The 25,609-nt window shown below is 30.1% G+C and overlaps 2 protein-coding genes across 2 annotated transcripts; both read right to left on the bottom strand.

The window, feature by feature from the left end:
* Positions 1-585: 585 nt before the first annotated feature.
* Positions 586-10,153, bottom strand: LOC113399108 (G-protein coupled receptor moody-like). The gene is made up of 3 exons (XM_026638147.2): positions 9,529-10,153; positions 2,008-2,246; positions 586-1,920 (listed from the first exon to the last, which is right to left on the bottom strand). Exons 1-3 carry the CDS (start codon positions 9,727-9,729, stop codon positions 1,086-1,088), a joined length of 1,275 nt encoding a protein of 424 aa, XP_026493932.2. The 5' UTR covers positions 9,730-10,153; the 3' UTR covers positions 586-1,085.
* Positions 10,154-10,200: 47 nt separating this feature from the next.
* On the bottom strand, positions 10,201-16,979 carry LOC113399107 (G-protein coupled receptor moody). Its single transcript, XM_026638146.2, has 3 exons — positions 16,517-16,979; positions 11,652-11,890; positions 10,201-11,431 (listed from the first exon to the last, which is right to left on the bottom strand). The coding sequence occupies exons 1-3, from the start codon at positions 16,754-16,756 to the stop codon at positions 10,588-10,590; spliced, it is 1,323 nt and encodes a 440-aa protein (XP_026493931.1). The 5' UTR covers positions 16,757-16,979; the 3' UTR covers positions 10,201-10,587.
* Positions 16,980-25,609: the final 8,630 nt, after the last annotated feature.

Genomic DNA, 25,609 nt, shown 5'->3' with positions numbered 1-25,609 from the left:
AAACAAAGGCGCTTAATTTACCTACAGATCATTTCACAAATGTGATACATATACTAGATTTAAGATGTGAAGATAAATTATCGACATGCCCGTAACCTTCCCCTTAACATTTAATTTACAATACCATTCGATTGCTTTCTCGTATTATTGTACCAATCTCCATGCCACACATATTGCTTAACTTTAAATAGATTATTGTTATCTTATCAATTATAACCTACATTTAATTTGAATGATATTTTTAACATTGGAAACAGATTATAACGCAGTATTTCTGTATCACGCACATTAGTCGTGACACGTAAGAAAAATAATTGATGAAACCTAAGACACACATCGTTAAATTTAAATTGGCCGTCTATGATTAAAGGAAGAGTAATCACTAGACAGTTTTTTTTAAAGTAGATGCAAGCAGCTGTGGAAAACAGTCTTTTTTTATTTCAGAAAGTAGCATTGCATTGCGAACTTGCTATTGTTTTATTTAGTTCATAAATATAAGAACACAAAACTAATACAATAAATATCTTCTTATAAAACAATGCTAATTAAATTAGTAAGTGTGTAAGTGACATGAAATCGCTGTAGAGTTTTTACTTGTTAATGTCTCGACTAGTGTGCGCGTGCCTTAATATAATATTAGTGATTTATATTATATCATATAACGGAATGTCAATAATAATTGTTCTTGGGCCCCATTTATTAAACAATCATACTGGTCATCTTATATACTAATGATTTTCTACATAACCGTATCGTTATATAACATTATATTATTATTCTTTGTCTATAACAGGTAAACGTGTATGATTACTCCTAAGATATTTCTAATCCAAGCCTAGTCCTAATCTACAACAATAAATTACTGAAAAACAGCTACTTTAATCATAATTTTAATGATGAAGCCTCATGTAACCTTTATTACGTAAATAACATTTATCAATATTTACAAAAGACAAAAAAATATGACACACATAATTCGCAAGATATAAGTATTCTAACCTTAACCTAAATAAATATTAAAATGAGTATTAAATTCAAATCCTACGTGATATTCTAAGGAATTATTTCCCAATTAATTCTATACGCTATGATTGATTTCTGATTTCCTTTAAAGATAACGAAGCTCTGCTTCGCCGCCTAAATAGATTCTTATAGGCTTTTCTGTACTCATTTGACATGACTACGTAAATTACAGGATTAATACTAGACGATAAATATAAAAGAATGTAGGCAGCTATATTAGATGCAGGGTGGGGGTTAATCTCGCGTAATACTTTTGTAATCGTTATAGGTAAATGACACAAACAAAATGATATCATTATAGCAATGATCAGCGTTCCCAGTCTTCTATCTTTTCGTGTTGGCAGGGAAAGTTTCAGGAGTGCCATGGATTTCCTTAATGCGGTTCTTCGAAGTCTGGTTGGTTCTTCTCTTAAATCTTCAGGATGTCTCACGACGTCGTCTCTCGTGCTAAGTTTGAACGTCGTCGAACGTTGAATTTCCGGACTTTGATCAGTCCTTAGTGGTATATCATGATCTATGGTCTGTTCCATAACATAATTGCTACTAATTTCCGCTGTTATTCGTGCTGATACCGAGGAGGACGTATCCGCCGATGACAGCTCATCTGGGTTCGGTAACCGTTTGTTAGTGTTCATAGACTTTTTCGTCGCTTTACGAACGATGAAAAATATCCGTGCATAACAAAGTATTATTGCTATACAAGGTAGTATAAAAGCGGTAAGAAAAAGGACTTTCTTTGGTGATCTGTTCTTTTTATCTGGAAGAATAGAGCAGGATCCTATATTTGTGTCTAATCCAAATCGACCCCATTTTTCGAACCATGTAGCTATCATGACTCCAAACGACAGAATCCATATGAAGATCAGCATTATTGCTATGTTTCGGTTCTTGTACAACCTGTTAATGAAATATTTCGTTTTCAAAGCAATAAAGATATAATAAGATACAAGAAAATTGAATATTTAGCTGGTTATAAGTACTCACTTAGGATATAATCTTGGATGTGCAATCATGACATATCTGTTGACTGTGATAGCTAAGACAGTGAACAGTGAGGCAGCAACGAGCGCATATCTTGCCAGCGGAAACATACGGCACAGGAGGCCGCCGTGGTTCCAAGAACGATGCCAAAAAGTGGAAGCGGCGAGAGGCAGATTGAAACAGCAGAAGAGCAGGTCCGAACAAGATAGACCCATTATGAATATGGCCGTAGCGTTTCGCACCTGCACAAAGAAAATCACACGTAAACACTACTATTATAATTATTTTAGTGATGTAATGATTAAAAAAAAATATAGTATGTAGTGTAAAAGTTTTTATTTTTTATTTTAACTCGATTTAGATAAAAAACAAAGAATATATTACTACGAGATCACAATATTGTTTTCAAGTTACAAGAACGAATAAATAATTCGATCATGACGTTGCTTATGACGAAATTGACCATTTTTTTTGCAAGTTAATTGCACAGTATCTACATTTCGAATTATGTTTTTTCTCATTTCACAATCAAAACTGTATTTCCTTATTTTTATATGATGAGCTAGATGAATAATATATATATATATACATAAGTAATACATTTATTGTCAATTAATCTAAATGTTAATTATATGTTAACGAATGACTAAACTTATAAATTATATAGAAATCGAATCGATTCGACTTCCTCATTGGCTTACAGTTGAGAGATTATTTAATTAGTATGAAATATACCTAATTATTGAAATGTCAAAATAACCACCTAGTGACAAATTATGTTCGGAAATAATAATATATTATTGTTATATTTTAACGGTTTTAAAACCTATGGTTATAACCAGCTTTATATTTTATAGTAATTTGGTTTAACATTTCAAATATATTATATATTGAAATAAAATCAACAATTTATTATGTATTCTTTCTGAATAAACGAATAACCAAGTTATAAGTAAAATATTTACAAATCTATCAAGGGACTATATTGTATCATTTTCAAGTTCTCAGGCCAAGCGTGATAAGATAAGAAATCATTTCCTTAGTCACTTAGTCTATCTACATGTTGTGTCTAACGTTTGTAACGGAATCCTTAGAAATACGTTAAGTTAGTATGGTATATATGTATATATCAAAAGTGTTTTATCATATCGTAATCACGTATTTCATTTTTTACTAAAAAACTTAGTTCCGCTCCGATAAATCATAAATTTTATATTGCATATTAGTGCAATGATGTCTTAAAGGAATAAACTAACGGCAAGAATTAAATTGTTCATTGGAATCATTATAAAGCAAAGTCGCTTACCGCTGTCTGACCCTGTGTATGCTTAGATCTTTAAAATTACCCAACAGATTTTGATGCGATTTTTTTAATAGACAGATTGATTCAAGAGGAAGGTTTATATGTATATTACATGTACAATATAGGAGAGAAACCCTGACAATTTTCGAGTGATGTAGTAAATAAACACATTTTTTTTGCGCTTACATTATAAACGCTGGCTTAAACTTACGAGATAGATCAAAATATTATAATATTTTGATGTCTATATTTTAGGGATAACCCACAATAACAATTTTTTATCATTATCCAATTAAGTACCTTAAATACATTGTGCATTTCATATAGATGAATATAGCCCTTTACAGCATGTAATTGTTAAATGAATATTTTCGAAGATATTACAGATTTAAAACGCAGGGACGTAGCAGTTTGTATTGTCTAATGACTGTGAACGTTGGAAGACATTCTGTAGTATATATAGTATCATCATTGCACCCGTGCGAAACCGGGGCGGGTCGCTAGTGAATATTTAAATAATAATTATGTTAGTTCCATTATTAAGATTATTATTAAAAAAATATAGCCGTCATTCGATCTATATTGATAAATGCTTTTGAAAGTTTACACTGAGTCAAAACACTATGTTTTGCGTCGTTCAGTATTCTCTGAGCGTTTTATTCGAAAAATTTATTTCGTTTAATGGTTATCTAATCTGAAATCAACTTATTGTCTCGACAATTTGACGTTATGAATTGAATTTATTATCCAAGTGAAATACAAAATATATAATGAATAAAAATATGATTTATGGTGTAATGAACATTTTCAACCTTTTGCCAAAACGAGTACTTATGTGAATAAAAATTTGTAAAAGTTCTGGCAGCTTTTAATGAATAAATAAATCATTCGGTATAAAATAAGAAATTTGTCGCGACGTTCGCGAAAAAGACTTATAAATCAAAACTGTCATAGTGATATTGTTATAAATTTTTCGGAGGACAGCAGTGTATATACAGCCTGACTGGATTTATTAACAAACTAACGATCACCGAGTTAATATTTCTAGTTCGATAATTGTATAATTTATGATTTGTCGAAATTTAGAAATTCTTAGTTCAAAAATATGTTATTATGCAATAACCTCCATTTGCAGAAACATTGGTCAAAATCAAAATTATACTAATTTGGATTTTTATTTAAACCCTCGGATTTGAGACAAATTAGTTAATTGGACTTGAATCAGCATTTCAAAAACCTGAGGTAAGTAAACAGCAATAATTACTATTGCTGTATCATCAGTTCTCAAGGGTGGTACATCTTATTTGGCGGTAATTTATTGGTATTAATAATAGCAGTGAGCTGCTATCCTGTTTACTTATCCTGTTACCCTAAGTCCTAATATGATTTATTGAAGCAATATTTGCCTACAGTGCGTTGCTAAAAATTACTATGATTGCTTAACGGTTCCTCAATTAAAATATAAGTATAAAGAAACGTTGAATCACATTAAAAGACAGCGAGGCAAATGAAAAAATAACAGCGCTTAACTTTTTTTATAAAATTTATTGAAATCAAAATTGAATACAATTAAAAATGTAAGAAATTGAATATTAACGAAATGTTGTGCATGTTATATATATATATATATATATATATATATAGGTATATATACACATATAAATACTTTTTCGTTTCATTAGACGACTCTCACGTTAAAAGCACGTACGCTCTATACGGTATAGTGACATTTTCGTTATTAAATTTTTGCTTTGTGTCTCAGAGCAGTAGAATATTCTAATCGGTCACACATTTATGATATAGATAGGCGAACGAGCAAATGGGCCATAGACAATGGCGCTATAAGAAATATTAACCATTCCTTACATCAGCAATGCACCACCAAACTTGGGAACTAAGATGTTATGTCCCTTGTGCCCGTAGTTATACTGACTCACTCACCCTTCAAACCGGAACACAACAATACTGAGTACCGATGTCTAGCGGTAGAACATAATATATAACAATTCATAAAGCAAATACAGAAGCGTTGTTGAGAGGTTTTTGTAAGTAATAGACAACGGGCAACAATTAAAGTGGTTTGTACTGCATTTTTATAGACAACACAATGATAAAAAAATCTGTAGATCGTTGTCTCTGAGGCTGACGTTCAAAATCATTGTAAAAGTGAAAAAAGGACCAATCAAAGAGATCTATTTTTGTATTATTTTTAACGTCTTACTATGATTTAAGAAAAATATAACACGCAAACAGGACAGTTATCTGATATTTCGAAGGCACACTATACTTTTTCGATCTGTGAGAATAAAAACTGACAGTCATTTTTTCGTAAACAACGTAAACAACGTATAGATCTATCCACTCACGAAGGCGCGCCCTTCCACGCTAAAATTATCGGAATGTGACGCTCGTACTTACAAAAGTTCTTAGTGTGCGTGAGACAGCGAATAGCAGAGACAGCATAAGAATATAAATTAGATTGTTATTTGCTAAGTGTATTTTATTAAAAATTAAGTAAATAAACGTGGCCTTAAGCCCTAAATATTATTAGCCCTATATAGCTAATGTATTAAAACTTAACATAATTGTATTAATCTGAATTTTCTATTTGAAATATTAGCAAATCTTATATCAAAATCCTCATCATCTACCTAACTTTAATTACTAAGAGTGATGCTGTAGTCAGCATTTCAACGATTAAGTATTAATTTTTAAGGTAAAGAATGACGTATTCAAATGACGATCGTACAAATTATACGAATGAACGCGTTACGTGTTTTGTTGGGATCGACATAAATGCGTATAAGGTATCCACCAGTTATTTTGTTAAATATCATCATTTCGTACTACTGTGTTCTAGTTTGATAAGAGAGTAAGTGTTATTACAGGTACAAAGGATATTACATTTTAGAATTTGTATGATATAATAATCAAAAGGATAACAAATTGTCTGTTATAAATAATTAAAAGCAAAAACATTATAAATTTCAGATTATTACTCAAATATTAAATATGTGTTTAACTAAGCCGATTATTTTATCTTTTATTCGTAACACTTCAATTCATCACGTCGTATCACTATCCGGTATTGCGGAACTTTCTTCTAAGAGTCACGCTCGCAGGTGTGTCATATACCTTATTCATTTGTGCTAAATAATGTGATTACGTCACAAAGGCTCATTTCAATTGCCCTGTATCTGTAATTTTTTATAATTTCTAGCGGTCAAAGTTAAAGATACTTTAAGTTTCATATAACTATAGGCCAGTTTAAAAACATGCGTTATTACTTGATTAAAATAATCGATTTGAATATGTGCTAGATAAAGTAGGTTGTTTAATAGTTTTTGAAAGTTTATACGAGTGACTTAGTGATTTGATTTGCAAGTTCTAATTTCGAATATCATTGTAAACGATTAATTTTAGAAATTATTTTATAAAAGCGTTTTTTCATTGTGATTCATTCTTAAAATTATATTATTAAATAAGATATTAACACATTTGTTCGAATTCAATATATATCTAATCCACATATCACTAAAATTCCACAAATAATATTACAGTAAAGTTTGTTATCGTGATTATTTCCTGAGAACACTCATCGTCAAGCTCTAGTCATACTGTCCTGGAAGCGGTCTCAAGAAACTTTCTTCAAAGAATGACTCTCGATTACAGAAGTTACTTACGTATTCACATGCGTCATACTGTTAACATTACGCATTTCAATACGGTAAATAATACATTGTTTATGTTTTACACAAATGTTGAAATCTTAAATGTGTTACCCTAACAGTATGAAATGGTATTTTAAGTCGTATTTTGTTTTAAATACATGTATACTATTATGTGAAGGTAAAAATGTTTGTTTGAATGCACTAATTGGAATATTTTCCAGTCTGACAAAAAAAAAAATTCTTAAGAAAGAATTTAGAACCTTTAATGCAAGTAAGTCGCGAGAATTAGCTGTTATATATTTAGAAAGAGCCTAAATGCATTGAATTCATACTTCCAAAAATTGGGTATTCTAAAATGATCGACGACACATGAAAAAACACAATTATTTAATTACATTACTGCTTAAAGTTTAAATTGATAGATATGTAACCTAGCTGTTTAAACTGAATTGACAGTTTTTGCCTATGGCGTCATACCATGGAGGCTCGTGTATTAGGTCACGTGATATATAGATTAAAAATTACGACTTTAAATTTTAATAAAATAAAACAATAATATTTAAGCTCTTATGTTTCAAAATCAGATTATTTAAGTATATTTCTACGTCAATTTATTTTTTTATGAAATTTCATAATGTATTTTTCTTTACCGTAGTGCCCTATTCATATTTGTGTTATTTTTTCCTAATTGCTTGATTTCATGAAAGTTATTTTAAAAATAATATAATATATACTTATGTATATTTTAAAATATATATGTATATGTAAATATATATAAAAAAATATAAGACAAATGATATATGTCAAATAAAAAATACGAAACAAAATATATCAAATCGACTGTTGAGATTATGTGATTATTTGGATAATTTTATCGGTAATAAATTAAGGCATTTGATTAGACGAAAATATATTAAAAAAGCAATTATAATTGCGAATAAAATTGAAACAAAAATACAAGTAAATAATACAATTTATAATGAAATTAAATTAATTCATTTTGGTTTACCTCAAGCACTTAACTGTGTCATTTTAATATTATTTACCGTTTTATAAGAGCAGTAAATAATAATTTCAAATGTGAGTAAGCTTCAATACATCACCCTGAGGTAGGAATGTACACGATTTAACTGCAGCGGGATAAATAAAATAAGTTTATCCATTGAAAACAGAATTACTAATAATGTTTAATATAAACCCAGTCTAGAATTTACAGAAGCGTTAGCTCTCTATAAAAATATGTCAAAACCTAGTATCAGAGAAATCTACGTAAAAAATAGGAATCTTATTTTAAAGTCGGTTAATAAATATTAACATGTTATTTAACCGTGTTGACGGATTTTCAAATAAAAGGGATTAAATTAATTAAAGAATAAACGGAAACATTAATATGATAATACAATCAGTTTTAGTTTACGCAAAGTTGTAATCAGTACCATCCCGTACTGATTGTGGCCGGACGACGTGCGGTCTGGTGGATTACGACTTGATTACTTTTAAAGGTCACGTATTAACATGGAGAGTATGTTCTGCGGTTATATATTACATGGTACATGATCTACAATGCAAATTAAACTTTATATTTTCGGGATTAGATTCAAATTCTATAGAAATAAAGTGTGTCTAACAATATCTTCACATTCGTTCATTCTTACACTCAAACTTTGTCACTTGATTTAGGTTTTTTCTGAAAATATATTTTCAATATATATATTATAAGCATTTACCAGATGCGTTGTGTATATTTATCGAAAATAAACGTTCTTTTATTCTTTTAATTGAAAATAAAATATCATATTATACATAATGCGGGTAGTAATAATTTTATTTTAATAAAAATAATGTAAATTAAAATATTGAATTAAAACCATAGAAGGTAACTTTTTTTATACTTTTAAAAGCACAATTTATTATAAAATGAGAATGAAATCATTATAAAAAGAATTAAATTAGTATAAAAAGCACTAAATTATAAATTTTATTAAAATTCCACTTTGTTAAACTGTTATATTGTTTGCAAGAATTAAGTGTATGGTATTAAGTGCGTATTACCCAAGTGCATTGTACAATGAACAATTTGTCATAATTATTATTTCCTTAGTGTCCAGTTAGTTTTAGAAATAGACTGCTCGGTGATTATAGTTGTGACGAAAATGGCAATTTTTGCATTATTAATTATTTGATATGATAAGAATATGTTTTAAATGTTATAAAACATCTTAGTTGTGTGTTACATATATACACTTTAGTTAAGGAAAACTTATGTAACTATCGCATGTTATAAAATTAATCAATGCTGTCAATTTATATGTGAATCTATATGAACGAAAAGTCAAATTAATACTCATATACTTAAAAATATATTACGTTTTTAGTATTGAACATAATATAAAAATAAAATTTAGTTTATGATGCTGGCTCGAACTAGGAATAATGAACTAAACAGCCACTCAATAATGAATAAATAAACAATAGACAACAGATTTTTTTTTTTGAAAAATATTGTTATCCATTCCTTTATTCATTCACGAAAAAAACTATAATACTTACTTTTTCGTACCGCGCTAGAGCCAAAATAGTGATGATATTCCCTGGAATTCCAATTATCATGAAGACAATGCAGCTAGCTGTTGCAAATTTCATCAGACCATCCGGATATCCCTTGAAAAGTTCCACTGATGCCAGATCCGCATCAGATATAAACGCACTTCCATTCACAAACACATCACTTTTGTTCTGTACTAATTCCATCTTAAACTGAAATTACACTTCACACGTCATACATCCACAGTTATAACATTACAAATGAGTGTTTATTGTAAACATCATTGCGTTGATTCTTTTTCCTAGAATGAGTTTCCCTAATGACTCAGTTTTGGATATTCGACGGGTTTCGCCCAGTTGATTTTCAGTCATTTGCCTTTAGTTACACTTATCAATAACGTCATTATGTCCACACAATATCTAAGAACGGTTTAGGATGCACATTCGTTATTCCTTATTATATTATTTCATAGATTATAAATGGAAATACACATAAAGTATCAACGTATAAGTAATATTATCATAACAAGGAAATTATCTTGCGGAATGTTGTTCAATAACACTATTATTTACTTCATATTCAAATTAAAATGAAACATAAATCGATATTAATTTAACCTGAGAAGATTTAATACGTCATAAATCTAAGTGGTTTTTGTCCTTACATACGAGTATGTGACGTTATAATTAAACACAAAATCAGTTGTGAACAAATGAGAAAATTACTCTATGCCAGATTTAACTTACATTTATAATTATTCATTTATATATATTATATTAAGTATTTTGTATTAAACTTTATCATCAATACAAATCTTTCATATAGCACAATCACGGACGGCTCGCGATTATAACGTATTGTATGTACAAAACATGGACAATCATACATATATATACTACCATACAATAAATGATTAATATATAATTATTAAACAACAGTGTTCAAAGTTCAACTATCGTAACTTCTCTTGAACATTGAAACGTCCACTTTAAAATGAATTCACAGTATTTGTTTGCGGATAATTACGGCGGGCGCTTCTCGGAGACACCTTCGCCGGACGAACGTCACGCTCGTCTTCTACACATCAGAAGATTCTTATAAGCCTGTCGATACTCACTCGACATCACCACGTAAATTATGGGATTGATGCATGTCGTCAAATATATCAAAATATATCCCGCTATATTTGCTGCGGGATGAGAAGTGAACTCCCTAAAGAGTTTTGTTAGGGTTATTGGCAAATAGCATACCCAGAATGAGAGCATTATTGCCATTATCATCTTTAAAAGTTTTCTATCTTTTGGTGTTAATCGGGGTGGTCTCACTGGAGCCGGTGATCGCCTCAGCGCTACTGCTGCTTGACGAAGTCTTTTGGCTGTATCACCGCCGCTCGGAGTTCTCGGTTTTGCGTCAAGAGCGCATTCATCATCGTGACCATCTAATGTATCCACACCAGAAGACGATGAACGTTCCGGTCCTGGAGTAGGAGGATAATGAAGGGAAGGCGGTGCAAGTAAAGCTTTTTTAGTTGGTGCGACATAATTGTACCCGTTTTCTGGGCCTGGAGATCGTTCTAATGCTGTCGAAGCTGATCCAACAGCTGAATCTTCCAGACCTGGTCTAGCTCTTCCTCTACCAGGTGCACGTGAACGCCGAGCAGCTTCTCTTACTATACAAAATATTCTAGCGTAGCATATGACAATTGCTAGACAAGGCAGCATAAATGCTCCTACAAATAGAAATTCTTTTGGGGAACGGTGGTTCTGATCAGGAAGTATTGAGCACGATCCGATAGAGGGGTCTAGGCCAAAACGACCCCATTTTTCGAGCCATGTCGCAATAAGAGCTCCAAAAGAGAAAGCCCACGTGCTGGCTACCATCACAGCCAAATACTGCTTTTTGTAGAGTCTGCAATAAAAGGTATTTTAAATAATACGTATTGGTTTACTACAAATCATTTTGGATTAATTTTATATACACATTTAGACTCACTAATAAAATTAGTGAATTTAATCAAATTAATTGTGTGGAGTAAAGACGTGTTCAAAGATGATTTTGAATAAATTAAGAGACTTGGAGTTTTAATTTTAATTTTTTGTCAATCATTTTAATAAATTATCTTACTTACTTAGGGTAAAGCCTTGGATGTGAGATCATAACATATCTGTTGATAGTGATCGCCAGGACAGTGAATAATGATACTGCGACGAGCGCATATCTAGCGAGGGGAAACATCCTACAGAGCGTCCTGCCGTGTGCCCACGAACGCTGCCAGAAGGTGGAAGCAGCGAGCGGTAGGTTGAAGCAGCAGAACAGCAAATCGGAGCATGACAAATTCATTATAAACACAGCTGTCGCGTTGCGTACCTGGAATTGTTTTGACAATAGTTAGAACTCTTTAATAAAAAAAAATTATGCAGCTAATGATTATAATTTTTACAAAATTATATATAAGTAATTGTTGAATATGAAATACGTATTATTCTATTATCTTTACTTTTATTAGTTATTGTTATTAACTTAATATACGTTGTTTATTAAATTTACGTTTTTGTAAGTGCACGTTATTGCAAGTAGGAGAATTGTTTGTATATATTTGGTAATTTTAAAATAAAAAACTAGTATACTCATTACATGTTAACGAGCCGATACGATTTAGTAGCTAAAATATATGAATCTTAACAAAGAACGCTGGTTGAAAAAAAAGCAAGTACCGCATGAGTTATCATGTGCTTAATTTTCAACTTATAGTCCGCGGTGATTTAAAATATCATAAGAAAAGTGTCGAGTAAAAATAGAAAGTGTGGAATGAACTCCAAGCCTTCTCTTTAATATGAGAAGAGATATTTAGAAGAGACTGAGAATGTTTATGTATATGTATATACTCGTAGCTCAAGAATAATTGATTTTTTTTTAATTGCTTTCAATTTACCTTTAAAATGGAAACATAATAATATAACAATATCTATTTAATAATATCTCCGTGATTTTCAATGTAAATCTCTTAGTTGCTATCGCTGTTTACAATTGCCTATATTGTTGAATTACGTTCGTTTTATTTTATAAACGTTAGTCAAAGATTACCAAAGGAATTATTAATTACGTAAAATTTCAAGGTCGATTCTAACCGAATAAATGTTTCTCTTTCTTAAGGTATATTATGTTGCTAGCGCTATGTTAAAATATACAAATAAGAATCGTATATAAAAAATCCATTAAAATGCCTAGCGCTCGTAACTTGAGATTATTTAACGCCGCCGTAGAGATAAACTATGCGTCGATAAATTTAACTATTTTAATTTATTTCAAAATCTCTCATTCACAAATGTGTAATAAATGTCCATATTTAAGCAAGATAAACTAACGTCGTTGCGTTATCGCATCCTCATATTGTAACTATTTATTATAATAAATACAATGATCACTGACCTACGGCAAAGTAGATATGACTATAAATATTTCCAACTTGTTAATGATATCTTGTTACTAAATGAGTCGTAAGTTTTCATTGTATTATTATTGAATGTCCGTTGGTTTGCTAGGTTATATTATTATAGGCCAAGGCTTCAAATCCCAGGTCGTACCAGTAAAATATTATTGAGGTTATTCTATGAAGGGATTCCCAATAGCCGACGGGAATCGTCAAGTTGACTGTGTTTAAAATCCTGTGCTTCGGGAAGCACGTAAAGTCGTTCGTAAAAATAAGACCCATATTATTTTAAACTGACACGAACTATTTAAAAAACTGAAATTTTAAAGTCAATAACCTAAATACAACAATTATTGAAATATAATTGAGACATATTTTAATTGATAAACTGGATAAACGTAAAAGAAAATGCTTTTGAATAAATGTATCGTTATAATGGGTAACATATTATAATGGGTTAAGTATAATATATTTCTATCGCAATTATTTTAATCTGTTGACTTCGTGTTATATAAATATGTATTTTATAGAATAATTTTTCGTTGATGTCGATTTTGGATATGCTTAAATTATATGAGCGGTCCAGCATTAAGCTTACACAGAATAAATTAAAGTAGCGTGACAGGTGGATAATATTCAGCTTAAAGCGTTTTCAGGTTATTACTGGAATAACTCATATAATCGACGTGATTTAGTTTAGAAGTAAATGACATGGAATGGATTTAGGAAACTAAATCACATTATATTTGTATGCATGCGGTAAATAGTCAAATGCGGTTTACAATTTAGATACAAAATGAAAATGAAAACATAAAAACTTTTCATACAGGCTCAGACTGTAGGTTTCGAAATATTAATATTTTAAGTAAAACCAAATATTTAATGGAACGCAAGCCTTTTTCATAATTTTGACCTAAAGGTTTTAATAATATAAGGTAATAAACTATAATTTGGCATTAATAATCATATTTTAAACTTTAATACATCTTAAATTATTATTAGATTTTATAAAAGTTTTAAATTCAAAATCCATGATAAAAATACAACTAGAAATCTGTTTTGCCACGATAGTAAGGAAACGCCAAGCCACTGGGAAATACTAATTTCGTGATGCATTGCAAAGGTTTAAATATATTTTTAACTTAAAAATATTGGTACCTATATTTATTTACTAGGTACTCACTTTTGTCCTACACGCTGATTCTAAAATTAAATAATTCAAATGATAGTCAAACAAATATACAAGATAGCGCAGCGCTAATGTTGCAGAATACGTCAGATGTATATCTACAAATATAGTGTTATTAAGCACGTCGGTGACGCGAACTCACGATGTTTTACCCATCCAAAAAGACGGAAACCAAATATTCATGAATATTGGTCGAGATATTTGTTATTTATACCTTTGGTTCTGGGTGATAATTATTCTACTTCTAACATCGATAGTTAAGACTTGATGAATTTTGATTAAAGAGATCGTCGAGTTAGCCAGTAATGATGTTAAATTTTTGCTACAAAATTAGTGTATTTTTTATTCAGTCCCTAAAAGTAACAGTCAGTTAATATCCTTCATATCTTGGAGTTTATTCCAGTACGGTGTTCCAATGTACGATATATACTAAGACTTTCATAAAATATATGCAGGTTTACTTTACTACTGACTACGAGATGAATTATTTACACAAATTAATCACATAAAAATTCACTGGCGCTTACGGGAATTGATACAATGTTCGGTTAAGATTCATGTGTTCTAACCATTGGTCCATCTCAGCTCTAATATTTATAACTTACCGATGTAATTATATATCTAATGTACAGTTTTATTTGTATTTGTTTGCTTATTGAAAATTTAATGTAATTTTTTAAACATTTTGAAGCATTCCTTTGTTATCTATACGATAAAAAGTATTTCAGTAGTCTCGGCTGTCGTTTGGGTTGAAAGCGTTATCTTTAATGTGACGGACAGACATGACAAAAATTATCTTTTCAACTTCATGTTATTTTAATTGTTGATTTGGTACGTAATTTTTTTCGTATCAATTCTATTAGTTAAACAAATGAAAGGTTTTATTTAAAAAAAAATGACGATACATGAAATAAAATCGCTACCGATAATAAATCCGTCTGTTTGTTTGTGTTTGAGCTTCTTGCTGATAAGTTATAGTTAAATAAAAGGAGCGATGGTAAACTAAAAGTTTAATTAAACGTTCAAAATTGATTGTACGAGTACTACTAGAAGGTTAGATTGTCATATATATGGATAAATTAAATTAACAATTAAATAGTACTAAGCAGCTTTCTTTACTATTTTCTTGTATTGTGCAATAAAGTGATGTCCTCCTGAACAAGGAGGAAATAACAATACATAACTTTGTATTGGTCAAAACCGAGCTTGTGAATAATGAACCTTGGGATCTGCAGCTGTATAAGCTAGCCACCAGATAAAGGAGGTTGTTAAACATAAAGTAATCAATAATAAAGTTCACAAATCACATGGTGGTAAACCTTTATGCGAGCCCTTCTGGGTATGTACCACCTACTCAGATATTCTACCGCTAAGCAGCAATACTTTGTATTGTTGTGTCCCCGTTTGAAGCATGAGTAAGCCGGTGTAACTACAAGGAACAATAATTTAGTTCCCAAGGTGTGATGGTGACCACTTTATACCATTTGCTCGTCCACCTTCGTACTACATAAAAAGTAAATAAAGTACTTATATAATAATAAATGTAAATAATTCTAAGAGTCTACCTTAATGAGGGATATTTCTTCGAACTTATAGTTTAATGCAACATTGACTATCGCAAAGTCCTTTCAGGGCACTACTTGCATTTCATGCACTCCCGGACAACTTCCGTGAAATAAAATTCTTATTTTCTATTAAGTTAGCGTCCGACAATTCTATTTGCAATGTATGTCTATTTACTACGCTCTAGGTTTTAATGAGAAAAAGTATTAAAGTATAACACTTTCAGACAAGTGGTGTAGAAATAAAATATTTGCACAGAAAAGCTTTCGTTTATATTTTATGGTTACTGTAAAAATAATGTGATTAAATACTATTTTTAATATATAATAATATAGAATTAGAATACCTTTTCAAAGAATATTTTCGTAATCATTTATTTACGTCTGCCTTTATACATTTTAAATATTTATCTAGAAAAAGTTTTTTTAATTTGTAATGCTGATTTATGTACAGGTATAAATAAATATACGTATTTGTATAAAATATGTAGATAAATATATATACATTGAATTAAGCAGGGTTGAACATATATTTTCTAAATAATATAAGAAATATATATATTATTGTTTAACCTACTATTTCTTTATGGAGACTCAACATCGCCCACATTTCCCTCATCTTCAGTTCAAAAAAAGTTCCAAATATATTCAGGAGATTCGGATTTGTGTGTTCTTAAAGTTTAGTAATGAATAATAAGTATGTAGACCCAAAATGATTTATATTGTTACATTATTTAAATTCCAACCGTGATTTTTTATTAAAAGAAATATAAGTACGCAAGGGAAATTAAAATAAATAAATAAAACCTTACCTTCTTACATCTTGCCAGAGCAACTATAGTGATTAAATTTCCGGGGATTCCAACAAGCATAAACAGCACACAGCACGCTGATGCGAAACGCAGCAGACCTTCCGGGTAGTCCTTGAACAGTTCGACCGCTGCCAGCTCTTCATCTGTATTATACGCGTCCAGTCCCACCACGCTCCAATTGTATCCGTCTACCTCACTGGCCAAAGTACTCTTCGGTATACTCGGTAAAAGATCACCCATTGTAAATTATCACTCATCATTTGCGCGCAATGTATCAAGCATGATCTAACGGTTAGGTCGGAATGCTAGCGGGTTTCGTCCACGACTGATAAGTGTCCCAGAACTTTGACTGAAGAGGGTCCGATAAGGCATTTTGTTAGGGCTGTTGGGTCACAGCTGGCCAGGAAGTGCGCGTATCAGTCCGGTACGGTCTCTCGCTATACGATGACCTGTAGATAGACAATACGTTCATTACATTTACTAATTGTGAGGCTAATATTGATATACTAATTGTGGGACAGCTTGAGATAGCGAGAAAGATAATTTTAAAGATATATTTAAGATAACGTTTCTTTTAAACGATAACATTGTTGATTTAACTAATACGACATATTAATACTCTTTGGTTTACGATGATAAAATAGATTATTTTATTTATAATTTGTTTTAATTTAAAATTAACTTATTATGATAATGTAAGAAGGTATGTTCTTTGTGACTTTAAAAGAAATTGTTTATATTGTTAATTAATACAACTATAAACGTATTATCTATATTACAAAAACTTATCGATGTTATGAAAATTTAGGTTTTTCATATTTATATAATGTGGTCTCACCTGTGTTTAACGTTAATTTATTTTATTATCCTACCTCTGCGGGTGTTGGTGTGATGTTACAGACTACAAACTTTACTGCGGAAATATTAAAGATAACCGCGCTCAAACAAACAAACAAAATCTTCAACTTTATAATATTTATATAAATTCGAAACAATTAAACAAAATTACATTAAATTTCTATTACAACGCAGAGGGGGTTCCGATTACGCTTTGATAAAAATAAATTGGTAGAGTTTTAGAACAAAGTTACTTTTGAATCCGACCAGATATTTTGTAATAGAATATAAGTTCTTTCAGGCCTTAAGTGGTTTTGCATAACATAATGATGGAATATTATTTACATATTTATATTTTAGGCTTTTAGAACAAAGGTTTTGATAAATTTCATGATGTTTTTGGTTCATTCAGATCGTGTTTGATTGTTTATAGAGTAATCATAAAAATAAATAATAAGCTGTTAATAAAGTGTTATTATATGAATAATGCATTTCCATCCAAACCTTTAATAAAACAATGTATTATGAACTGGTTATTCGGTCAGTGATTGTATTCGTTCTTTGTGTCATAACATATATTACACACTTGAACAAATACATACAAAATCATAAAAGTATGAATTATATCGACCAAAAATATTACTACTAATTATATTTTTTTGGTAAATATTTAAAATACTTGTAATGTGACTCAAATAAGTAAGTACACATTTTTGTAATTATATATCGGATTCTAGCCAGGAATCGGATTCCATAAATACGAAGAAAAATAAATATACTCGTAAAAACCAAATAAAACACGCGAATTAAGCAGTTTGTTATTTAAGAAATAAATAAACATTTTTTATTTAACGATGTCGAATAATGAGTTTTTTTCTATTAATCTCATTCCATTTTACATAATGTTGAGTCTGTAAATGAAGATACAAAACGTAATTTTCTTTTGAGAATGAATAACTGTATCTGAAATTTGCAAACATCGCGAACTTCATTACAATTTAACGATGATCATTAAAATTTCGTCTAATACGACAGAAAAAAATAAAATCCTAAACTATAAATATATATTTTTTTTACATAAAAAAAAAATGGTTAATTTCCACGATTAATCATTATTTTGACATAGCAATTTAAAAAAAATAATTAAATATTAATGTTTTGTAAAAAATATCTGTATTTTATAATAGTGTAGTTGAATTTCAGCATTGTTTGTACTAAGCTCCATTGCCGTCATAAATTTTACACTCTGTTTTTTATAAATATTAGACTATTTCATGGATTATTATTATTATTATTGGTTTATTCACTTAAGTTTAAAGTATAATCATGATACTATACGACTATATAAATTAAATTTACAATTATAATTAAACATATTATTATTCAATTAATATTAACTGCAACACGCTTGCGGTTCTATAATGCGTCACTGAAAACCACCAACAATGAAAGAACGAAGCCATATGAACGAAGAATCGAAATAACAACCTTAAGTTTGGTCATCTCTTCAAATATCGCTCTTTAATGTAATCCTACAGGATAGCTATAGAGACAGATCAGAGTCGCCTTGGCTGTATTCGCTCTGATCGAGCACGGAGCAAGGCCTGCTGGTTTGTAGTAAGTAGAATTAAAAGAATTACTGATTAATTATTTTTTATATAATATTTATTATAGATTATTTAAATATTATTTTAAAAGGAAAGAAATGTTAGTGTGGGCCATCTCTCTAGAAGACGACAAGCTTGAAGTCCAGCGAAGATCTGCTGATGTTTAGTAAAAATTTAGTAAAAAAAATGCAAATAATTACGAATTCATGTTTCTTTAAATTACATAAGAAAGTCATACAAAATCAAATCTACATAGGATCAATGATCGTGATAACATTAAAGTAAAATGATTTACTAATAACAAACAAATTTTGATCTGTATTTGCGTTAAAAATGACTTGGCATACTCTCTGTAGATAATGTTGGGTACATTACGTATTAAGTAAACGGAAGTGGGCCACGACAATCAAATATGAAACTGCCACTTACAATTAAGGTCGAAAAAAGCCCGGGGTGTTAACTAGACCCTGAATTCGTAACATTATCTTATTGTTTGCGGGGAGGGTGGGGATGAACGACCCGATTTGTTTTTGGGTCGTGCAGTTAATGAAATATTGTTTACCATCGCAATGACTGCTTATTGGGTTACGATGACGTTTGTAATGACGTCAAGATGTTGGAAATGTATGTTTAATGAAATTCAGATCCGGATCTTATTCGATATATTTCTGAATTCTTTTGCAAATATTGTGGGAGAAATGTCTAACAGTTTACTTATTCGTTTGTATATAAATATACAAATGTATGAAAAATTAAACATAAGTATTATGTTTAATGCATATTCTGAAACGTGTGAACGCATATCATATTGTAGTATTTACGATTTTCATCGAAATGTAATTATTAAATAACGTTGACGTACAGGATAAGTAATAACAGGAAAATGTTGTTATATTATCTGTAAACCTAGTTATTTTTGGAATATATTGTCTATCATATATTGAAATGAACCACCTTTCCAAAAATAAGAAGAAAACCATAATACGATGCCATATAAAAAAATACCATGTGGTTTAAATACAAAATTGTCTATCGTTTTTTTTGGTTTAGAAACACATAGTCGTATAAACATTGCAATTATTATTGTTAGAATGAACTATTCAGTCCGAATAATATATACGAAATATTCTGGTAGATTATTTCAATATTCGTTTATACAATAAGGAACGAAGGAACGGATCATCTAGTCTCCTTATAAATAACGATACGGTATGCGGAGAAGCGATGTATTTCCATGTAAATTCGATGCCGAATCACGATTCGAATGGATACCGTACCGAATTAACTCGATATTGACAGGTTCATTCGAATGATGACGTTATTATTCCACCTACATACAGAATACTGTGTAAACTGATTCCAATCAATTCTAATACAAATTGGACCGCCATTACTGCATTAAACTCCGTCATATAATATATATTAGTATTTTGTATGAGTATATCTAAATAGATAAAGACAAAACAATTCAATAAAAAGTTATGGAATTTGTTTATCAAACGACTTTTTGTTTCAATAAAAAAAGAGGTGTCGTTGGACAATCGGTTGGAACGAAGTTATTTTCGCTATATACATATATTATGTATTAAATAACAGATAAAATAAAAAAAATTAACAGAGTTTGAGAATTATTAGGCCGAATGGTAATTTTTTTATTAAAAATCTCGTGTCTGCATTAAAATAATAACCAAAAAGAAGTATTAATAATATTAAATAAACCGTATACAACAGAAAGAGAGAGAGAGAGAGATCGCCTGGAAGAGGTATAAAGCTTTTGTACTTGAGTGACAATTTATGCCAGTTAACTCTTGTGTAAGCCGCGTAAAATAACTTCTTTCCAAATACGGTAAAGAAGAGAGAAAAGTTCCAATTAAGGTTGTGTTTGTAAACGAATGACTGCGGATAGCCTTAGATTATTTATATATCTAAAAATAGACAAAGAACTAAAACAAACGAACCAACTTTAATATCTTGGTTGCGTGACAGCTACGCTTGACACTCGTCAAATGTCATACTGCGTGTACTTATATAGTGGCCAACTGTTGGATATTATGTTTTTAAATCGTTCTAACCTTTGACAGTTTATATACAAATACTAACAGAAATAATCAAATAGCAAATATCGTAAAAAATATAGTTTATAAAATGTTATTTATTTTTGAATATTATAATTAATTAGTGAAACCATATATGTATTTGTATATGTATTTAAATAAATAAAACCGTACTTTTCTTAAGTTATACAAAACGTATGAAAGAATTTAGAGAACCTGAAAAGCCATTTCCATATTGAGGCACGAACAAATATCTGCGAACCTTTTCATTGAGTAATGGCAATAAGAACCATTGAATGCTTACGGAATCTTTGTTCACCTCGTTTTACTTGAGTTAATTATATAAAAAAAATATTACGAACGATTTACTTCGTCGGAGTTCAAGTTTTTCTGAGTGTTTGAGAAGACGCTGCAAAAGTTCTTTCATTATTAAAGGAATCACGCCTCGATTATACTTGAAAGTTGCTTTGCTATTGCTAATTAGGTTACCCTACAAAGCAATTTTTTTTAAATCCATTGTAAGTTTATTTGTACAAGGTTTTATTATTTTCCTTTCTTTATTTGTTATATGTAAGTTGCTTTGAAAAAAAATTCATATATATATATATATATTTAACAAATTTTCAGCACCTATTTTTATGGAAGTTTCTTAAAAAGACTATTGGTTTTTAAAACTTATTTCTTGTTAAAAATAAAAATGGAATATTTTTCTGTTAGGTTCGTTCTCTTTTATTGTTTTATTAAAACGAATTTCTTGTATTATCTACAATGTGGTTAAGAAATGACGTATGTATTTATATTGGTCATACATTTATTAACGTCGTAGTTTCCTTAACTTGATTTATGCACATATTAATTTATTAATATTTAGTTACAAAAAATATTTTAAATAAATACATTTTTATTTGTTGGAGAGCAAATTAGGTTGGATTCGATTTTTAGATCTCACATCAATATGAGAGAAGCCTGAACGAATGGTGTTTGTTCTGCGCGTAACAAGCGATTTTAATTAGATTTTGTTACGCAAATATTTGTATTCACAGATAGTATTTACTTTATTATATATTATATATATATATTTATAATTCTAAGACTACAATCAATACCAATGCTGCTATTTTATATAAAAAAATAATATACCTAAATAATTATATAGAAAGTATTATATTATTTTGATTGATATCAAATCTATAGAATGTGTGAATATAAAATTTTATGTATATTAAAAATTCATATCAGAAAATTTGACCCGCATAAACTAAAAATGACGCTCAAGATTTACCGTCAATTTTTAACCAAGGGGAGACAACTATTATAAGTTATTATACTAAGCCGAGCTCATAATGGTCCTTAGGATGAATGATGTTGTACAATGATATAAAATGGGACCAGGTGTTTAAGATGCGAGTACATCTAAAACACTGTTCTGACATTGATTGATGGTCCATTAAGTATTATAACGACGATGAAAATTTGGTAACGAGAAGTTGAATACGCTGTCGGAAAGGTTTTTCACGTAATTATGCAGCAGTTTTGACATTGAGTAATATGTTTTTTGAGGATAATATGTATGAATTACCTTAAAAATGCATTTTTATATAAAATGTTGATGTATGTATACATAATATATATATATTATACATGACAATCTTGTACTTTGTGACCATTTGAACGGAAAATGTATTATATATTTTTTGTTCCTTATTTACATTAATAATATACAGGAAATCGATTTGAATGGAGATATTGCCCTCTATGCTGACGATACAACTCTATTCTAGTTTGGTGAATCTATAAATATTATTATAGAAAAAGCCCAAAAAAAAAACTCAATAAACTCAACGAATGGTTTCAATACAATTTATTAACAATCAATATTAAAAAGGTTAAATGTGTTATATTTTCTGGTAAAAATAAAATAATTGAAAATTACCAACCCCTCACAATAAATAATGAAATAATTTATAAAATTAAAACAGAAAAATATCTCGGCTTAATCCTTGATAGTCATCACACATAGAAACCGAATCTAGAAAATTTTATTCGATGTCTTCCAAAACAAGTTAAATACTGAACATATATAATATTATAGCTAAACCTCATATTGATTGTCTGGGGTACAACCACTAAATCTTATATAAAATTATTCCAAGTCGCTTAGAATAAACTCACTAAAATATTATTTCATTATGATTCCTAGCATCATCAGAATTTATTTTTTAAAGAAAAGGAAATAATGAGCGTACCGCAAACGTATACATAATATATAATGTAAGGAAAGTAAATAATAAGGAAAGTGCTGAGTGGAGAGAACTGCGCTGACATTATAAAAAAAAAATATTAAAAAACTACAATTTCAAAAACACTTCCTCAAAAATGCTAACGTCTTAGTCTAATACACCCCGAAAACTAATTAAGATAAAAATAATATAATAGGTTAAGGAACAGAATCGAAAGCAATCACAACATTAAAATAAATTGCTGAAATGTTATATTTAAAAAAAAAACATCTTTACAACTTCCCAGACTGCTCTACTACTTACTATCTACTCTTTGCACTTTCCTATGCATTGTTTCGTAAATTTGTTTAAAACTTTTGATGTTATTATTTTTAAAGAGTACCCACATGCTATGTATTAAAATTTAAATGTAACCTGTACGTACTCGAAATAGGTTGAAATAAGTTAAGAATGTTCTATTTATTGTGTTTTCTCTATATATTTTTTATTAATGTATGTAATTGTACGTACAATATCACCTGAGGCTTAGTGGTCGCCACCGCCCAGAGATATCGGCGCTGTAATAATTATTAACAATTTCTAACATTAGCAATGCGCCTCTGAGGAGCTATTATTTCCTTTGTGCCTATAGTTATACTGGGTCACTCAATCATTAAACCGAAACACAAAAATACTAAGTATTGCAGTTTAGCGGCATAATATCTGGGTAATGGGTGGTAGCTATCCCAATTACCAAAATGTAAAATCTATATAAGATTTTTTTTTTCGTTTCGTTTGTAAAACACGGGGTCGAGTTTCGAGTGTAAATAAAACAAATAGTAGGGGTGAAAGTGACAGTGGTAGTGGTAACCAGTGTTTACGCAGCAAACGTACGAGAAAGGAGGTAGTCCGATATGGACACTTCTAATGCCGTCAACATCTACCCGCAAACGTCAGTCTCGTGAACAAGACATTCGTAGATAATGTCGAAATATCGAGCTCCACCAAATAAAAATAAAAAACATGGTAAATATCCCGTTTTAGATAATGTTTGTAAAATCTATGTTTTTAATAATATATTCAATTCAATTTTTATTGTTGAAAGTGTTAGAAAAAGTGTTGTTGGTAGAATCTACGCTCCGTTTGGTGGAGGCTTTCAATTTAAGGTTATAATAAAATAATTCGAAAGTACTTTTAAGAACGTATTCGAAAAAAAAAATATCGATATTTAAATTATTAAAACGAAAATACAGCGGAATTGAAATGGATCACTCCATTCAAAGAGCAGCTTTATGTCTGTATAAAGTTATATATCAAGCTTATTACAAATATACATGATAATGACTATGTATTGCGATTCTATCGTAGGTATATCTACTCTGGTAAAAACATCCCAAAGGGAGTACTGAGCTCTAAGATTACAAACAGATCGAAGCCCCTTTATCCCGACTTCAATAAGACGGGGGTTCCTTTTTTTTTTTACTTTTTATTCCTTGATAGCTTCACCGGCCGTAAGCTGATTTTGATAATTGTTTTTTAAAGTGTTTGATGTCGGAACCGATATTGAAATATCATTGATGTTTATGTTTGTTGTCTAAGTGACAAAAAGTAAATAACATAACGCAGACCAGGCACTGTAACGCAAGTCAAACCGTAGGACATTTTTTTTAAATATAGTAGGACCGTAGACACTGGCGCTGTTAGAAATATTAACTATCCCTTAATTCGCCAATGTGCCTCTAACCTTGGGAACTAAGATTTTATGTAATTTGTGGTTACACTGGCTCACTCATCCTTCAAATCGGAATACAACAATACCAGGAATATATTGCTGCTTGGTGGCAGAATATCTGATGAGTGGATGGTACCTACCCAATTGGGCTTGCACAAAGCCCTACCACCAAGTAAACGATCGTTTTACGTAAAAAAGTTTCAACAAGGCTTCAACATATAATAGTTATGACTATAGTTTAATATTTCCAGCAATAAGCGTCAATCAATATCAAATATCGGTTATTCCGGAAGTTTTTTCTTCCCGAAGGTTTCCACCGCTTGCGTGATGTCACAGTTGCTAGCAAAAATATGCCGTGGCATTTTTCGTTATTGTTATAACAAAAGTTGTCACAATGTTTTTAATATTATTAAAAAAAGAACCGCCTTATCGCCTGGAAGATATTGAGCTGCTATATTTATGGAATTGTTTAGAAATAACTTTGAAAGTGAAATTGTGTGTGTGTGTGCGCGTGTGTTTGTGTGTGTGTGTGTGTTTGTGTGTGTGTGTTTGTGTGTGTGTGTGTGTTTGTGTGTGTGTGTGTTTGTGTGTGTGTGTGTGTCGGTGCGATTTCGATTGCGGCTACTGCGGTTAAGTTACACTTA

The sequence above is a fragment of the Vanessa tameamea genome, chromosome 15 (assembly GCF_037043105.1).
Source record: "Vanessa tameamea isolate UH-Manoa-2023 chromosome 15, ilVanTame1 primary haplotype, whole genome shotgun sequence".
In the NCBI taxonomy this organism is placed as follows: Eukaryota; Metazoa; Arthropoda; class Insecta; order Lepidoptera; family Nymphalidae; genus Vanessa; species Vanessa tameamea.
The sequence above is the reverse complement of the archived record's forward strand: the minus strand, read 5'-3'. Positions and strand labels throughout refer to the sequence as shown.